This window comes from Thalassophryne amazonica, chromosome 8, assembly GCF_902500255.1.
Source record: "Thalassophryne amazonica chromosome 8, fThaAma1.1, whole genome shotgun sequence".
NCBI classification, from domain to species: domain Eukaryota; kingdom Metazoa; phylum Chordata; class Actinopteri; order Batrachoidiformes; family Batrachoididae; genus Thalassophryne; species Thalassophryne amazonica.
Genome location: NC_047110.1, coordinates 68,820,134 through 68,839,000, shown reverse-complemented (window position 1 = coordinate 68,839,000; position 18,867 = coordinate 68,820,134). Strand labels below are relative to the sequence as shown.

At 39.0% G+C, this 18,867-nt stretch overlaps 2 protein-coding genes across 2 annotated transcripts in view; one reads left to right on the top strand and one right to left on the bottom strand.

Annotated features, from left to right (window-relative positions):
* Window positions 1-9,995, top strand: part of igf1ra (insulin-like growth factor 1a receptor) — a 242,427-nt gene extending 232,432 nt beyond the window's left edge. Inside the window, exon 21 of the mRNA XM_034176564.1 lies at window positions 4,547-9,995. Coding sequence (XP_034032455.1) covers window positions 4,547-5,054 — 508 coding nt within the window. The 3' untranslated portion in view covers window positions 5,055-9,995. The remainder of the gene's footprint in view (window positions 1-4,546) is intronic.
* Window positions 9,996-12,159: 2,164 nt separating this feature from the next.
* Window positions 12,160-18,213, bottom strand: pgpep1l (pyroglutamyl-peptidase I like). The gene is made up of 5 exons (XM_034176567.1): window positions 18,010-18,213; window positions 14,907-14,959; window positions 14,709-14,825; window positions 14,376-14,602; window positions 12,160-12,361 (listed from the first exon to the last, which is right to left on the bottom strand). The coding sequence occupies exons 1-5, from the start codon at window positions 18,038-18,040 to the stop codon at window positions 12,187-12,189; spliced, it is 603 nt and encodes a 200-aa protein (XP_034032458.1). The 5' UTR covers window positions 18,041-18,213; the 3' UTR covers window positions 12,160-12,186.
* Window positions 18,214-18,867: the final 654 nt, after the last annotated feature.

Sequence of the window (18,867 nt, the reverse complement as noted above, 5' to 3'; positions counted from 1 at the left end):
GTGAAAACACTTATTTCCATTGTGGTCCATTTAAAAATCAAATGACAAAATAGAAGTAATAATAAAATAAAATACTAATAATAATAATAACAGTGTGTATATGATAACAAGAACCTAAACAATTTATAGATACATTAAAAAAATTATGTAATTAACAGGAAATAGGTTGAGTTCTTCATCTAAAAACTGTTGAGGTCTAAGGTTCTAAAAACATTCTAGACTCACACACCATTTCAACTCATTATAGAAACTTGGCATAATTTATTGCCACCCTGGAAAAATGTCAGCTACCTATTTTATAAACACTGCCCAATCTAGAGCCCATGGATCCCCACGGGCAACGCGCTAGTATGAACTATAATGATATATTTTGTCGAGACATTACAGATATACTTGGTGAAATTTAGCATTTCTGCAGTGAAAATGTAAGAGAGTGACCAGCAGATCCTGAGACATAGCAACACACCAGTGGATTCATGCAGGCCGACTGGATGTAGTGCATTCACTTTTTAAAATTCACCTGGTTGGTTTTATTCAAATGTTATTTACTCTGATAAATATGTAGCTCATATCTAATTAATGAAGACAGTTAGATGTTAGCACAGATTCTTTATCAGCATGTGGCTGTACATGAATGCGGTTTTGTCTCTGTGCCCTGACCTGAGTGAGAAGGCATTCTGTTCTCTCCCACTCTCAGTGCTTGACCTCACCTTTGCAGGAGAATGTGCACAGAAGAAAGACGTGGAAGTGTTGTGCAGACACAAACCTCTGGTTGCTATGGCAGCCTGATGGTTTTGTCCTGATTACAGGAGTGTGTGGATTGTGTTACAGAGGTGGTGGTGGTTGGTGGTGAGGTTTGGAGGGGGGCATCCTGGTTCTGTGAACAACTCACAGGGAAGTCAGAGCTGCTGCTGTCTGCAGCTTCTGCCTCAGTGATGAAATTAGTTGAGATTTCAACAAGATTGCTGGAGTGTAGCAAACCCTGAAGTTCATTCTGCACAATGAGTGAATGAAAGGAAACAAGGAGAGGAAGCGAGCAGGATGAGGGAGATGATGAGTCATATTTGGAAAGCTTTGAATAACCAGGCTTGTTTTTTTTTTCCCCCACGGTCAGGTGGCTGTGGGTCAGTGATTGGCTCACCTGTGTTTCTGTCAACAGTTTCACTTGGACAAACATTCAGTGTTTGTCACAGGACAAACACCTAAGTTAGATTTAGTGATCATGACAAACAGTGTGATTTTTAGTGAAATGTGCAGTTTTCAGTCTAATACAATAGTTTGTAGATGTAGTGGAGGTTAATAAAAAAGGTGCATTTTTGTCATCAAAATTTCCTTTTGTGTAACAGCATTCCAAGTTAAAGGTTTGGAATGACCGTTCTTTTGTTTTTTCTTTTTATTATTATTATTATTGTTATTATTGATACTGTCATTATTATTATCATTTTACATTTTAAAACAATAGTACATTTGTCACTGATTATATATATATTTTTTCATTGTTTCTTTAGTCTGGGGGTGTTTTGATTTATGCGTTTCAACTCAGGACTACCAGTTCGTCAGTTCTGGTATTTCATCACAAGATAAACCTTGCTCGACCATCTGTCTCCCCCTCTTCTTCTTTCGCAGCTAAATTCGTACAGTTTTTTTTCCTACAAATTCTCCTGGTTTGTGTGGATTTGAATTTGAGTTTTAGAATGTAAGTTGTGTGAAACAGTCTGAAACTAGCTGTTTATTTTGCTGGTTATGTACAACTCTGAGATGAAACGCTCTCTCTCTCACAGATCCTATTGACTGTGTTTCAAGCACAACTGTCTCCTTCACTTTTTTGTTTCGCAGCTGAATTCCCACAAATCTTTTTCCAAAGCCTAGGAAAGCCTGAAGGCAGGGCATAAGTCAGCTGAAGTACCAGGCATACAGTGCATCTGGAAGGTATTCACAGTGCTTCACTTTTTCCACATTTTGTTAGTTACAGCCTTATTCCAAAATGGATGAAAAAAAAATTTTTTTCATCAAACTTCTACATACAGTACCCCATAATGACAATGTGAAAAAGTTTATTTATTTATTTTTTTAGATTTTCACAAATTTATTAAAAATAAAACACTAAGAAATCACATGTACTTCAGTATTCACACCCTTTGCTCAGAGGCTCAAAATTGAGCTCAGGTGCATCCTGTTTCTACTGATAATCCTTGAGATGTTTCTACAGCTTAATTGGAGTCCACCTGGGGTAAAATCAGTTGTTTGGACATGATTTGGAAAGGCACACACCGGTCTACACATAAGGGCCCACAGATGACAGTGCATGTCAGAGCACAAACCAAGCATGAAGTCAAAGGAATTGTCTGCAGACCTCCAAGATAGGATTGTCTCGAGACTCAAATCTGGGGAAGAGTACAGAAACATTTCTGCTGCTTTGAAGGTCTCAATGAGCACAGTGGCCTCCATCATCTGTAAATGGAAGAAGTTCAGACCCACCAGGACTCTTTCTAGAACTGGCCGCCCGTCTAAACTGAGGGATTGAGAGAGAAATGCGTTAGTCAGGGAAATGACCAAGGACCTAATGGTCACTCTGTTAGAGCTCCAGCATTCCTCTGTGGAGAGAGGAGAACCTTCCAGAAGGACAACCATCTCTGCAGCAATCCACCAATCAGGCCTGTATAGTAGAGTGGCCAGACAGAAGCCATCCTCAGTAAAAGGCATGTGGGAACCTACCTGGAGTTTTCCAAAAGGCACCTGAAGGACTTTCAGACCATGACAAACAAAATTCTCTGGTCTGATGACACAGAGATTGAACTCTTTGGTGTGAATGCCAAGCGTCATGTTTGGAGGAAACCAGGCACCATCCCTACAGTGAAGCATGGTGGTGACAGCATCATGCTGTGGGGATGTTTTTCAGTGGCAGGATAATGTTGTCATTATGGGGTGTTGTGAGTAGCATTCTAAGGTGAAAAAATTTATTTACTCCATTTTGGAATAAGGCTGTAGCATAACAACATGTGGAAAAAGTGAAGTGCTGTGAATACATTCCAGATATGCTGGACATACAACTGTGCAGTGCATGTAGCACTGTGCACCTTGCTAAAATGATTGATGTTGTGTCAAATATGTCCCTTGTGTCTCATGACAATATCACGGGTTTGCTTGTACCGTGTTCGGCATACTGCTGATAAGAAGTCAGGATTTACTTTTTACAGTCACATCAGCAAGTATCGGGCACAGTAACAGATGGCAGAGGAACAGTCTTGTAAGACCACATTGGACATGACTTTTAACAGGTCCTGCAGACTGGATCATAACGTATGAAAGTCAGCGTTATTAAGACATTGGCTGCTCTGCTGAAAAACAAATCTGACCCACCACCACCCTGCTGCTGCTGCGTCTGAGTGTGAAGAGAAGCTTGTGCTTTGTAAAACACTACCCATAATTCCTCAGTGCAGAGAGGAGCTGGCATCCAACTGCATAGACAGTTGTAGACTGCAAAAGAGAGAGCTGGGAGTGAGAAAGTTTAAAGGACACAGAGGAAAGAAAACAAGAGAACAGCGAGCCTGGAGGAGGGATAACGGAGGTGTTTATGTCAGCAGGCAGCGTGGAGTATTCTTAGCTTGTTTGTATAAATGAAGTTGTGGTGTGTGGTGTGGCACCACAGAAAATTATCATAATTCTCCCTTTTATAATGTTGTTTTGACATTCTCCAAACCCCACCGCTGGCCTGGAACAGGAACCCTTCATGTGGTTTACTGCACCGCTGGTGCATGTGCTACATTGCTGTACGTAAAAAAAAAAAAAAAAAAAAATTAAAACAACATCAAAATTAGCAGCTAATGCTCAAACATCATTATTGTATGCCAACTTAATGTCTCATAGCTAACAGCAAGTTGGCAGTTTAACTGCACGCATGTTTACACCTTGGTGAATTTATGGTATCGTAACGTTTCACGACACAGGTTTAAATTAGTTCACATCTGCTCAGATTTGCCTGGCAACAACATTACCATATGAGATTAATCAGCAAGTTAATTATTAGTGTTTTTATTTTTTTTATCCAGGCATGTCAGCTCAAACGTTCACAATTAAAGGAGAGGAATGTTAAAGCATAACAGTAAACAGATTTGTCAAAAAAGATAAATCTGTTCCATTAGAAATACATTAAGTAGTAATGACTTAAGTGTTGTGACGTAGTGCAGTTTTGTTTTTATTTGTTCCAAATATTTCAAGTTCTCTGTCGCTTCAAAAAGGGGGTTTAAATGAGTGTCTCCTGCCACCTGCTGGGCCAAAAATGAAACTACCACCAATTTGTTTTTGTTTTTTTTTTTTTAATTACCACAATCAAAAATGTGTTTTGAGTGGCTTGCTTATTTGTCCCCCTGTGCATTTATGGATAAAAGTATAAATGTATTTCAATAAGTGTTTGGAGGAGAGGTGGGTGTTGGGTCAAGGAAGAGTAAATCTTGAGGTGAATCTTGAGTCATTCTTAAACAATCAGCAACAACAACAAGTAAAGTTACTGAGCACTTTTGATTTTTCTTGTGTATGTGAACTGCAGATTTGAGCTCATGAGGATGTGCTGGCAGTATAACCCCAAGATGCGTCCGACCTTCCTGGAAATCATCAGCAGCATCAAAGATGATCTCGACCCTCCCTTTAGGGAAGTGAGCTTCTTTTACAGTGAGGAGAACAAACCGCCAGACACCCAGGAGCTGGACATGGAGGTCGAAAACATGGAGAACATTCCACTGGACCCTGCATCCACCCGGCAGCCGTCTGCCGCGGCCGCCCCCTCAACAGGCTGTACAGGAGGAACATCACCTCCTTCCCAGCAGTTAACACCCATGCAAGGCCCTAGTACTCCATTATTGGGACCCATTTCCCCCTCCTCCCCAGCCTTGGCATCTCCAGGTCAAACCTCGGAGAAGCACTCAGGACATGTTCCAGCCAACGGGCCTGTGGTGGTGTTGCGTCCAAACTTCGACGAGCTGCAGCCCTATGCACACATGAACGGGGGTAGAAAGAATGAGCGTGCGCTACCGCTGCCCCAGTCGTCGGCTTGCTGATAACAGCTCTGTGCGGCCAGGCCAGCCCCAAGTCCTCATCCTCCTACACAGGGTAACACAAACCTCTCCTCAATCATGGATGGAGAAGGTAAGAAAAGACATTCTTCTGCTGTGTGCCAGCAGATTTTTTTTTTCTCGCTTCTTTAAGGTCAGACTTGATCTTCACAACTTAAAAAAAGGCACAGAAACATGTTAAGGTACTTCACGTCTGGTTCCTCAGTCTCGTCACTGGGGAGTCCTTCTCGTGCGGCCTGCATTACAGGAATCCTTCAAGAAGGAAAACAGTTCAGACATTCAGCCACACTTACTGACTTAGAAGACATGAACTTAAAAACCAACCTTTTTAGCATATCTGCCAGCAAATCCAACAGAAGAGCACTTTTATCCTTGATAATTTCAGAGAGAATGTTGTGAATATCTGAGTGTGTATTTATACAAACACATGATTCTCTCTATGATATAGCATTTCTAAAATTACTTCAGTCAAAATGACTCCTTTCATGAGCAGACCAGCTCATGTCGTGAGGATGTGCCTCGCTTCTGAATTTTGGACTGAGATAATCATTTCATTTTCCTGTTCTTATGTCTGTGGGTGTAAGATTGGGTCAAAATGGAAGAGGACAGCCTGTCACCTATTTGCCAAACTATTGCCAAATCATGTTTTTTCTATCTCATCTCCATTCTCATTCCAAGCTGTGATTTAGAGTTAAAAAATGGCTGCCAGGATCTAATACCAGAACATGTTGGTCCTCAGACCCTGGGTAGCATGGAGGTCCGCATTTACACCTGAAAATGTTTTTCGGACTGTGAAGTTTGTGACGTGCAAGCTTAAGATAATTTGAAGTGAAAAATACAAATAAATAAATCCATTTCAGCTGGTAATGTGAATGTACGCATATACAAATTGGCTGGTCTGAAACAAATAAGTAAATTCAGCAAATGGATTTGGCATATGTATAAAAACACATTCAGTACATTGGAATTTCATCTTGGTTGAGATTCTCATTTTTTTTTCATCTGAACAACTTCAATCTGTTACTAGGTAAATCTATCAGACAGTCGTATCCAAAGTGTTAGCAGCTACAAGACATTTCCATGCATGTCCAGTGGTAGTACTGAGCGTGTAGGGCTCTGACACTCTGAGTAGCAACAGAACCAAGTAATACATACATTTACCATTGATGGACATTTACCATTAATGCTGCTACAATGAAAAAAAAATCACTTATTTTAAGTGATTTTGCTACATTTATTCACGAACAGCATTCACCACAGCCATCTGTCATCTCGTCGTCAGCACTCTGCTAGCGAGAGATACCATGGAGTCACGAGGTTTCTGGCCAACATCTTTGCATAAAAACGAAGTTTAAAGTCTAAGGAGTTCTGGTGCTGCATGTCTTACTGCATGGTTGTGAGATTTGAATGATAACCAGTGATTTAAGGTGACAACTTAATGTCTTTAGAACCAGGTATCCTCAGAGGATTGTAGGGTACTGCTGGAATACCTTTGTATTAAATGAGTGGTTACTTGTAGGGACTCAGATGAGAAGCGCCACTTAATGCAACACAGTGGCTCAGTGGTTAGCACTCTTGCCTCACAGAAAGTATGGTGTTCAATACCCCCATGCCCAGTTACTTTATGCTTGGAGTTTGTATGTTCTCCCCATTTCCGCCTGGGTTTCCTTGGGGCACTCCGGTTTCCTCACACCATCAAAAACTTACCAATTATGATCTGCCCTTGATCACAGCAGTGTTTCTACATCTGGAATTGGCGCCACACTTTGGCTGCTTCTAGTGGTTGGATTTTGTGTAAATGTAATTAGGATGGGCTAAATGCAGAAGACAAATTTTGTTGCATGTATCCATCTTTTTGCACTGTGAGGGAGCATCAGCTAGAGCATTTTGTCCATGTAGTGCATTTTCTCTGGGCATGATCCAGCACATACATGCCTCAGTTTTGAGGACCCCAGTGGCGTGAAATGCCTAAGCCGAATTAAGGTCTTATATGGGCCTTTCGGCCCACTGGTGTCGTGCTTAATCCCAGATTCCACTGCATGGATGATAATGTAAAAGTCCCCCTGGATGGGACACCAGTCCATCGCAGGTTACTTTCTCAACCAAAACTGATACAAATTTAGAGCTGACTGGGGTGGACTGAGACAATGCAGAAGTTTCTTGTCCAAGGACACACACACAGGTGACATGACGGAATCAAATCCAGGTCTACCTATTGATTGGTTGTTAATCACTGCATGTGTCGTAGCTGCTCAGAATGTCAACGCACCACCACATGGATATGTTTCACACCTGTAGCTACCACCTCTTTGGATATGACTCTCATACCTGTAACCCATGTCCCATCCATATATACATGTGGCTGAAGACACTAGATTTTAGTTTGTTTGTTTAATTTTTTTTTTCTCTCGAGTAATTGACATTATATAGAAGATACAAACTGAACAAATCACTTTGTCAAAGGAACAATTTTCTCCCCATTTTCTGATACTGCAAAAGCCATCATACTCTTGCTCTTGCTGGTGACCACAGCAGTGACTGCCCAAAAATGAATGCCTTCTACGTACATATCTGTGGGACGTGTTTGGAGTCAGCCAACTCTAAATCACAGCTTCAGTCTGTCTCCATTTTCAGAAAGCATCATGTGTCTCTCACACTGCTAATTTCTCATGGCCACAATCAAGGAACAGTTGTTTGCCTCCAGTTCCATTTATTCAAATCAGTGCCCTTATTTATCAGTTTTACGTGAGCTTCATTGCCCGAATCAATGCAACACCAAACACATGTGAGACAGACAACGAGAACATATTTGCGAGACAACCTTGAAGCCACAGCACGTCTTTTTTGGAACACAAACACACACATAAAGGTCTTACAGTTGTATTTTAGACTGTAGGATCACTTTTATACACATTGTCTGTTTCTCACTTTTTTTCAACCTTTTTACAGTTCAGATATTTCCTTCTATGTCTGTACAGAACAAAGCTGCTATTTTATTCTTTTCTCTTTTGGATGTTATACATAAAGAAATCCTTCAGGTGTGGTATTTTATGATCTCCACTACAGTTTATTTCTTATATCTTCTAGCTATGTTTAAAAAAAGAAAGAAAAAAAACAAAACTAAAACAACAAAGAAAAAAAAAATTAGATATCAGTCCATGTTTTCTTTTACTCCGAAACACTACATTTTCTTCAATGCCTTTTTGTTTATGAAATGTTTCCTCTTCTAATGTTGTGGATGTCTATTATTAATTATTTTAATTATTATTATTATATTATTATTATTGTGAATGGACACCTTAGCTCGATATGTGAGCATGTACTTTCTGCACCCTTTTTTTCGCCTAACACCTGTGCCTAGCGTTGCTCACTAGGTGCGAGTCAATCTCAGGTCAAAGTAAAGGCTTTTTAGTTCGACACCCATTCTCTGGATCATCCTCTTCTACCGCCTCGTCCCCTCTCCTGCTTTGTGGCGCCCTCTAGCCTCCCCTCCGGCCCCCGTCACTCTGCAGCATATAGTACCTGCTCCCACCTGGTGCCTCCTTCTGAAGTCAAGATTAGCTCAAGTTTCTCCCAGATCTGGCACTTTAACCCATCCACCTCCAGCCTCCTCCCGATTCAATAGAGCTACTTAGTTTGTCTTATTTGCCTTAATTACGCCAACCATCTCTCATCCATCTGATGGTTTCTTTCTTTTTTCTTTTTTTTTCGGCATCAGCACCCTCCAGTCACACATGTCTCCTGTTGGCATGCTACTTCTTCAAAATGAAAACAGGTCTTATTGTTGATGCTTCTGAAAACCAAATAAATGATGGGTTAAAGTCCAGGGAAGGGAACACCACAAATGGAAAAGGTCTTAAATGGAGGCTGAACAGTCAAATCAAAGCGTTTTGAAGGCTATCTTGTTGTCTCTTGGAAATGTTGCTTGGTGATTATGATTTTTCTTTTTTTTTCTGTAGGAGTGTTATTTATTTATTTTTAAAATTTTCCTTTTGTGATAGTTTAAATCACTGTACAAATACCCCGTGATTCAGTATAAAGTTGTTGTTTTTTTTCCTTTGTATGTATTTTTCTTTGGTGTCATGATTGGGGGACTTAAAACTTATTTTTTTTTCCTTTAAGTATATATCTACCTCACTCTTTTTAAAAATATATGTATGGAAACAAATACATCTCACTCTTTGTCATTAGTTTGAAAAGACACTTCATCATCTGGAGAAACCTACGGGGATCTAGATAAACCTCACATGTGGTCTAAGAGTGGAGATGGAATCCCTCTGTAGGTAGTTCTGCAGCAGGTTCACCCAAAAACATGAACGCCTCTGAGGACACACAGGACAGCATGTGTACTCAGGACGGCCTTGAAGAATGACGTCAGCTGTATTTTGTTTTGATTGTATAACTTGATGTTTTTGGGCTCGGAGCAGAGCGACACAGATTTACCATCAGACATTCCATCTCCACTGACTCCCAAAAAGATTGTTGCAACCACACATCCTCAAGCAAACATAAACCTCTATTTTCTCATCTGAAATGAATTTATGTAGAAAGTGAAGCATTTATCACGGAGAATATTTAAAAGGGAAAAAGATCTATTGATGATCAGACCTGAAATCAGACCTCATTTATGCGTACAGAAAAGATAAGTACTGTGAAATGTGGTAAGGACATTTCACTACAGATTTCTATGTAAAACATTTATAAGCGATAAGCAGTAACTCTGCCTCGCTGCACATATGATTCACACACTCCTAAACAGACAGAAACTTAACAGGTTTCTCAGTTGATGCTGGAACCAAAGTATCACAATAAACCACACACTCCATTTTTGTCCCAATAAACTCACTCTGGTTCTCCATAATTTCTCTACCTGTCCACATTCTCCTACTGTGATGTTCTAGCTCTCATGACACCCAACAGAGAGGAACATTTTGTGGAATTAATCATCATTTTATTTTTTCTGAAATATCTACACACACCTTTTCTTGCTACGTAGAACAATTCTGCTGTCTAAGAGTGAGCAAATCTGTATCATTATCAAAAGTGCTGAGTTTATATATTACAAAACAGGTTTAAACATGCATCTTCTCAGCGCAAAGGCTTCTGTGCAGGAGGCATACGGTAGCAAATTGCTTCAGAATTCAGTGCTGAAACTGATTACCCCCCAAAAAATGAAAAGAAAACAATCACGAATAAAGCACAGACTTAAATGAAGCCCCCTTTTTTTAACTTATTGTATCTATGCCAGAGCTCAGACATCAGCAGTCAAAATTTAAACAGTGCTGTGCAACGTTTTTAGGCATACCTAATGTCAAAAAGATCATAAATATACAATATTATAATTGAATATAAATCGATGAAGAATTTTAACTTTAAAGCTACAGTGTGTAGGATTTAGTGCCATCGAGCGGTGAGGTTGCAGATTTCATTATTCTGATGCTAATCATGATTTTGCGTCCCCACATATTTTTGCTTCTTTGATGATGGGGATTCATGCTCCCTTGTCATCTCTTGAAATAATCCAGTGATTTTCAGACCTGTTCCTCAAGTCCCACTAACCTACAGATTTTGCAGCTCTCCCTGCTCTGCCAAGATTAACTCATTCAGAGTTAATGAACTTGGGGCGGAGCCAGGAGAGATGGTAGATGTGTAGGTTAGGTGGTAGTTGAGGACCGGATTGAAAACCACTGTGAGAAATAATCCATACGATGCTCCATTTCACAAAAATTAGGGTTCTCAAACCTGTTAGCCTGCACAAGCGATGAGTAGACAGTGTATATGGAAGCAACCACTGATTCGTCCTTTTTCCTTCTTCAGTCTTCGTAACGCTGTAAAAAGCAAAAGGTGGACTAATTATGTCCCTTTTGGGCAACTGCATCAACATGGTGGTACAACATGGTGGCCTCCATGAGGGGGCACATTCCCATGTAACTATGAAGGGCTCATTGTAAGCTCATGAAAAAACATCGATTTGTTGCTGCAGGTAATTAGTAATGAACACATGGCTATGAACACAATATTCATTTCATGCTAAGAAGGACCTCTAAATCTTGCACACTGTAGCTGTAAAGAGAAATCATTTAATTGACTGATGATCACCAACTTTTTTCTCAAAAAAAAAAAAAAAAAGAAAAAAGTTTGTATCTTAATTAGTCATCAATTTAAATGAATGAATTCTCCAGAATGTTTTTTTTTCTTTTTTTTTTTTTGCAGAGTGCTACCTGTGTGTGTGTTTTTTTTTGTTTTTTTTTGGGGGGGGGGGGGGGGGTATGAAATAATAATATGATGATTCTGAATGTGACATCAGTACAGGAATCACAACTGACAAGCGAACTGCTTGTGATGTTATATATTTATTGTTTGTTATATATTACATCGGTGTCAGTCGGGGGATTATGGGGGATTAGACGTCACACTGAGCTGTTGTGAGGTGCATTACTGTTCGTTAGGAGTGTGTTGTTCCACAGTTAAAGTTAGATCACAAGCCTGTCAGAACTGCAACAAGATGAAAAGAAAAAGCGCAAACACACAGAACAGGCATGTTGAGTAGATTACGGGTAGTCATGGTAACGCATTAACAGCATGACTAGAAAATGACAAGATTACAGCTTTTTTTGTTTGGTTTTTACCATATTTCCATTGTAAATAGACAGTAAGCATCTGAAAAGGATTAGTCATCTTCTATCATTTGAATTCTTCAGAAAACTCTTTGTGCAAACCTCAGGTTTATGGAAGATGCATCATTGCATTCAAACTGCAATAATAAGTTTGAGGTTTATCATTGTCATCATACCTCTGTTTATATCATTTGCATTCCTATAACCTCAGAGGGGGCCTTGATTAACTATTTTATTAATGCTCACAAAACCTCTGTTCACTGATTAGCAAGAAAATAATCAAAAACCTTCACTAGACTCTGTCTTCTTTCTGCATCTGAGGCCTCAATTTTTCACACCTACAGCTGAGATGGTGTAAAACACACCATCTCTAAATGTGTATCTGAAAATTTGTTGTATTTTTTCTGATTTTGAATAAATAAGTGAATGAAAACCATCGGCGTGTCCTGTTTTGTTGTGTATATGTGCCTGTGTGGAGGAAACCTGCAGTAATGAAGCCGTCACGTTGATGGTGAAGAGCCCTCCAGCTGCTCCATCATGATGTGAATCAGGGTCTGCAGGACGGGCACCAGTCTGTCGGATGAGGCCAGGCTGCCAGATGATGGTACGTGGATGAAGGCTGCACTCCCATGACCGTGATACAGTGAACAGTAATACACATAATCACAGAGGTACCTGGGAGAAGTACAAGAACATGTATCATGTCAGATGAGCAAATCAGGGAATAAACTTTTTGGGAAGAGTTTTCTTTTTCATTGTAGAATTTAATATACATGTAATTAGTGTACAGACATACCATCTATACTACAAACAACCTCGTGTGTGGCTGTATATGTGTGCATGTGTCCATGCGACCTTGTCTGTAGTGAAGGCAGCACTCTGTGTAGTGGCTTTCTGCCGCCACCTCACTTGACAGGAAAAAATACAGACTAAAAAATGACAGATATTTGTAATAAAATGCTCACAAAGGAGCCATTCAGTCTTGCTAACATTAGCTGTTGTCCATGTGCTGCAGTGCCTTGCAAAAATATTTGGTCCCTTGGTATTTTACACACTTTAATTTATTTATGCCATTTCAAATACAAAAAGTAAATCAGGCTTCTCAATATAAAATTTTCTAAAAATATCTTCCTTAGACTCCAAATGAAAGCAAATTTCTACAACTTTATACAAATTAATTAAAAATATAAAAGCCAAGATGATGGGTTGCATAAGTAAAGGGACCCTTTGGTATAATACCTGTAAACAAGAGCAATCAGAGATTTCTGACGTCCACCAATCTGGATCTGAATCACCTCCCAAATTCAGTGGCGTCTTCCATGCCCTAATATCCACCTGTGGTGCAAATTTGGTGAGAATCTGTGAAGTAGTTTTGAAGAAATCCTTCAAAGCCTATATAAAGGGAAATCTTGATCTAGAATCCGAATCTGGATTACCTCCAAAATTTGGGAATCTTCCATGCCTTAATATCTATCTGTGGTGCAAATTTGGTGAGAACCCGTGAAGTAGTTTTGATGTAATCCTTCAAAGCGTATAGAAAGTGAAATCTTGTTCCAGAATCCTGATTTGGATCCAGATCACCTCAAAAATTGAATGGGTTCTTCCATGGCCTAATATGTATCTGTTGTGAAAATTTCGTTAAAATCTGTGCAGTAGTTTTGATGTAATCCTGCTAACAAAAAGACAGAAAAATAAACAAAACGCAGATGATTTTATTATGTCCTTGGCGGAAGTAATAATCACTTTAATTACCAGTTTTCTTCAGACAAGTCAGGGGATGGATACATGAACATTTCCATTTCACTGAATATGTCTTAGACTTTATTTATATCAATTATGAAGAAATACAAACAGTATGAGACTCTATGGTAAATCTGTGTGAAGTAGATGGTTATCAAAAGCTGAGTGACTGTGCAAGAAGTAGAAGAGTGAAGAAAGCCACCAAGACACAGACAACCTAGAAGAAATTAGAGAAATTGTGCCCATTGCAAGTTTTGCATTTTGTATCACCAGTTATACAGCTTGCTCATGAAGAGGTAAAGCGGAGGATTTTCTTAGAAAGAAGACCCGAAGGTTCAGCTACAATTTGCAGAAAGTACATCTGAGATGCAAGCCTAGACTTAACGTTTTGGTGAAAGAAAATCCTCCTCTATACCACTTCATCACTGCTTGACACTGGGAATTATGCAGGTTTTAAATATATAGTACTGATCGACTTGTGGGGCCTCTGAAGTAATGTTCTTTTGCAGGTTGGAATTTTTTCAAGGTCTGACAATACAAAAAAAAATACTCAAACCTGTCGATGATGCAAAAAATGTGTACGAAGAAATATTGCCAGCAGGGGAGTGGAGATTGCGCTCGTGCAGGGTACAAAGCAACCAGGGTTAGTGTGAGAAATGGGAACCATGATGTCTTTACTTCCAGAATGGACCCTAAAACTACATGGACTAAACACAAGATGCTTTTTAAAGGTCAGTGCTATGGTGAAAATGGAGTTTTCCTTTGAATTCATCACACAGTGACAAACATGACTGAAAAAATTTCTGTTTCCCAAATAACTGTGAATGAACAGGTCAGGATACAGCTCTCTTTGAGAAATTAAAAGATACCTTAATAACTTCATGAAATGGCGCATTCAAATAACATAACAATGCTGAATGACTAACTGGGTCTGGGAACAGAAGCCTACCTGCCAGCATCTCTTGAGTAAACAGCATCCATCCCTGCTCGTTTCACCCGTTTGGCGACGGACTTCATGTTGACCACGGAGTCCAGTTTTTCAGGTCCTCCTTCCACACAGCAGTGACCTTCAGGGCAAAAGCCACACACGTCTTTATCTGAGTACCCAGAGTTCTTTGCTGTCTGCTCCAAAACTATGCCGCTGGAACCTCTGGCTATTCCTAGATGTACCGCGAACTTGGAAACACACAGACAGGATGTGAGATATTCTGATTTCTAAACCACAACCAGATTGTCCTGCACATTGATGAGTTAAAACAACAAATATTTGGACTACTGCTACCTTTGGTTTTAGAGTTCGCCACAGCTCAGCAATCATCTGTTGGCTTTTGATGTAGCTCACTGGTACCTCCTTAATGTTAACATTTACTCTCTCTCCCAATCCAACTGACTTCAATCCCTGAAAAAAAAAAATATATATATATATATGAGCAAATGCAGCCAATAAACCACTTCAAAACAAAAAAATATTAGATATTACCTGTGCAGCAGTCCAGCTGGGGTTAACAAGGTATTTTCTGAAGGGTCCAAACCCTGAAAAGTAGATTAAACATAAGAATAATTTACAGTGAGAAAGGGTATTATTTCGGAAGTCTACAGGTTGCTGACATCTTATTCATCAGAAAATGCACAGTATAAGTTGAATGCATGGAAAGAAGATTTGCATCAAGAAGTTTCAGATGAGGATTGGAAAGCAGCCTGTGTTAAGGCTCACACTATGTCTATAAATACACATCTTAAACTTATACAGTACAAATGGGTAATGCGAACATATGTGACACCGATAGATTTAAATAGATACAATAAAAATATACCAGATGTATGCACAAAATGTATGGAATTCAGAGGAACTTTATTTCACTGCATTTGGCAAAGCAGAAAGATTAAAATTTTCTGGGAAGAGGTAAGAGTTATAGTCGAGAAGATTATTTCAAAACAAATCTTACTGGACCCTAAACTTTTTTTGTTGGGCCTATACCCAGAAAAACATAACTATAGTAGGAATGAGCGTGCATTTATAGACCTCAGCTTGCTTTATGCTAAGAAATTTGTTGCACTATTATGGAAAATGATTCATAGACCTAGTACTACTCAATGGATAAGACAGATGTTAGCAAGCCTTCCATTAGAGAGAATAACTTACATATTAAAGGTTAAACGGCATGTATTTGAGACATATGGAGCCCTTTCATTAACTACATTAAGAACTTGGATTTAACAGATGAAGTAATGGATGACTAGTCTTTTTGGACAACGCAGTTCCCAAACCTTGTGGGATTTATATTGTTTTTTCAATATACGAGGGCTGTCCGTAAAGTATAGGTCCTTTTTATTTTTTTCAAAAACTATATGGATTTCATTCATATGTTTTTACGTCAGACATGCTTGAACCCTCGTGCGCATGCGTGAGTTTTTCCACGCCTGTCGGTGACGTCATTCGCCTGTGAGCACTCCTTGTGGGATTAAAAAAAATCTCCTTTAACAGTGGAATATCCGGATAAAATGCTGAAACCGACTTCTTCTGAAACTTCTCTGTTCTCTCACGACGTCCTGGATCAATAAAGCCTGAAATGTGGAGGTTTTAAGCTTGAAACAGGCTGATGACGCTGCCTGAGAGCGCTGCGCGACGTCTCGCACCGTGAAAAGTCCTTAAAGCGACAGAATCACCTCAAAATCTCTCATCAGCTGTTAAAATTTTCACTGAAGACCAGCTTAATTTTTTGAACCATGTCCACTTCGATGTGTCTCACAGGTTTAGAAAAAATTTTGATCAAACAAAGCGCCAGTCTCTCAGCAACTTCTCAGACAAAGGAATTCCGACGAGGGGCTGGACGACTCCTCCCACAAGGAGTGCTCACAGGCGAATGACGTCACCGACAGGCGTGGAAAAACTCACGCATGCGCACGAGGGTTCAAGCATGTCTGACGTAAAAACATATGAATGAAATCCATATAGTTTTTGAAAAAAATAAAAAGGACCTATACTTTACGGACAGCCCATGTATGTGTTTTAATTTGCATTAATTATAAACAAATCTTGGTTATATATAGATTACCATCTTCGTTAACAGGAGGAGCATTCTTGTTTTGAATGTTTTGAGCATTATGTTTTGTTCTGTGTTTTTTTTTTATTTCTGTCTCTAAATAAATGCAGCAACTTATAGTATGAAAGTTTAATGAAGCTACTATACAAATGTAAAGGCTGTATGGAAAAGTGGTAAAACTTGAAAATAAAATAAAAATATTGTGGAAAAAAGAGAATAATTTACAGTTATCTGTGATTCACCAGATTCTATGACCTGATTAAAAATTGTCAGTATTTGAGCAAGCATTTGTAAGTGGCTTGTGAGAAGTTTTTACATTCATTGATTTTCTCCTAGTTAGATTTTTTCCTTGGGGACGAACACAATTTATGAGTACATCAGGCCTGCCCAAACCCATGTTTTTTTTTCTGTATATCTCATTATTTTGAAGTGGTTTTAGTTTGGAAGTCCTGCATATATTACAACACTTTATACTTACATTTATGTTAATCTGTTTAACTCTACAATAATGTAATATACTGTAATGTGTTTTTTAAACTATTTTGGCCTCACTCCACTGGCTGCCTGTATGTTTTAGGGTACATTTTAAAATTCTTACATTCGATTTTAAATCTCTTCACAGTATTGCCCCACCTTACCGCTCTGAGCTTCTTCATCCTTATGTACCATGTCGGTCTGTTTGGTCTGCTGACCAGCTGCTCCTGGAAGTAAGGAGATTCGGAAGGAAGCTCAGAGGGGACAGGGCCTTCTCTACTGCTGCTCCTACATTATGGAACAGCTTGCCCTTGTCTCTTAGAGAAGCCCCTTCATTGCCCATTTTTAAAGTTCATTTTAAAAAATATTTTTTCTCCTTGGCTTTCGGCCCCAGCAAGACATTTTTTAAACTGTACTTCTTATTTATTCATTTATTATTTGTGTTTTAATACATGTTTTAGTGTACAGCACTTTGTATCAGCAGTGGTTGTGTTAAAGTGTTTTATAAATAAAGCTGGTATGGTATGGTATGGTATTTTTTGTTATATTTTAATTATTATTATTTGGACAGTGTGAGTTTTGCATAATACCTGTTTTTTTTAACTAAAATTTTTAATATTTTTAAATTAACTTGTGAAAAGCATATGGTGTTTAAACATATTTTATTACTATTAAAACTGTTGGCAGTTTGTTGGTACAGATTTTTCTTTCTATAATTAATTTATGACCTTACAAATACAAAAAGCTGGTAGTGTGTGTGTGTGTGTGTGTGTGTGTGTGTGTGTGTGTGTGTGTGTGTGTGTGTGTGTGTGTGTGTGTGTGTGTGTGTGTGTGTGTGTGTGTGTGTGTGTGTGTGTGTGTGTGTGTGTGGGCGGGGGGGAAGGTGGCGGTGCATTGCAAGCTGTTCGCTTTGAAAAGGTTTTTCTCTTCCAAACAACATTTTGCAATTCTTTTACAAATAAATTGACTGAAATATTTTATATTTTGAATAACTTTCCAGTTTCTCGTAAGTTAGCTCCGTTCTACTTTTCAGAGGATTTCTTTGAGAAAACACGTCTTATTTACCCGTAACCACCACAGTTTCACCTCCGTCCATGACACGTACAAATGTTCACGATCAGAAAAAGAGACGCGACGAGTTTCGGTCCTGTCGTTATTTACAGTCGATGATTTCAGCTTCAAAAAACAAAGTACAAAGAAACACGAGCCTGCGCCTCGGCTCTTGGCCGCCAGAGGGCGCTGTTTCTGTGGAAAGGGGAGGGGGAATGGTGCGTTCAGGTGTCTCTGGGAAATCTAATGTCAAATATGTGAGGCAACTTTGTTATACGTTTTCATGAGTTTAATCCGCGTATTATTGTGCAGCAAAATGAGACCTTTTTTTTTTTTTAAATTAATTTTCACATTTTTTCCCTCCAGTGTCACAGTTAAAGTGACCAATGACCATCCCTGTTCTAAATGTAAAATCAGACATGTCACCCCTCTACAGACATGTAACCCAGACATTTGGAACCTGTTCCCACTTTTAAATTAATTGCAAGAACTATTCTAAATATGACAACACAAGACAGGTTTAGTCAGGTATTAAAGCTGAGTTCTAAATATCTTCAGGAAATACTGAAGATTTGTTGTGTCTGTGTTTTTTGACGTTAAATGAGATGTCTAAAGACTTTCAAACTCAATTTTCCTTTCAGAAAATATTCCATTTTATCTTAGCAATGCGTTTTAATTTAGAATCCTAAATTAGAATGTGTATTTTTTATTTTTTTAGACATGTAGTTATTTAAAACATACATAGAAGGTTTCACAAATGAATGAAATTACTTTGAAAAGCTTGTATGTGATTCTGTTGGCTGCTTCCGGTTTTTATTTTTGCATATATTTTTTTTTCCTCTTGGGTCACCACAACAGATGCTGCATGGATCC

Coding starts and splice junctions, on each gene's coding strand:
- pgpep1l (XM_034176567.1), bottom strand. CDS start 18,040: ATGGACGGAGGTGAAACTGTGGTGGTTACGG. Junction 14,826..14,906: donor CCAGCTGGACTGCTGCACAG/GTAATATCTAAT, acceptor TTTTTTTTTCAG/GGATTGAAGTCAGTTGGATT. Junction 12,362..14,375: donor TACTCAAGAGATGCTGGCAG/GTAGGCTTCTGT, acceptor TACTTCTCCCAG/GTACCTCTGTGATTATGTGT.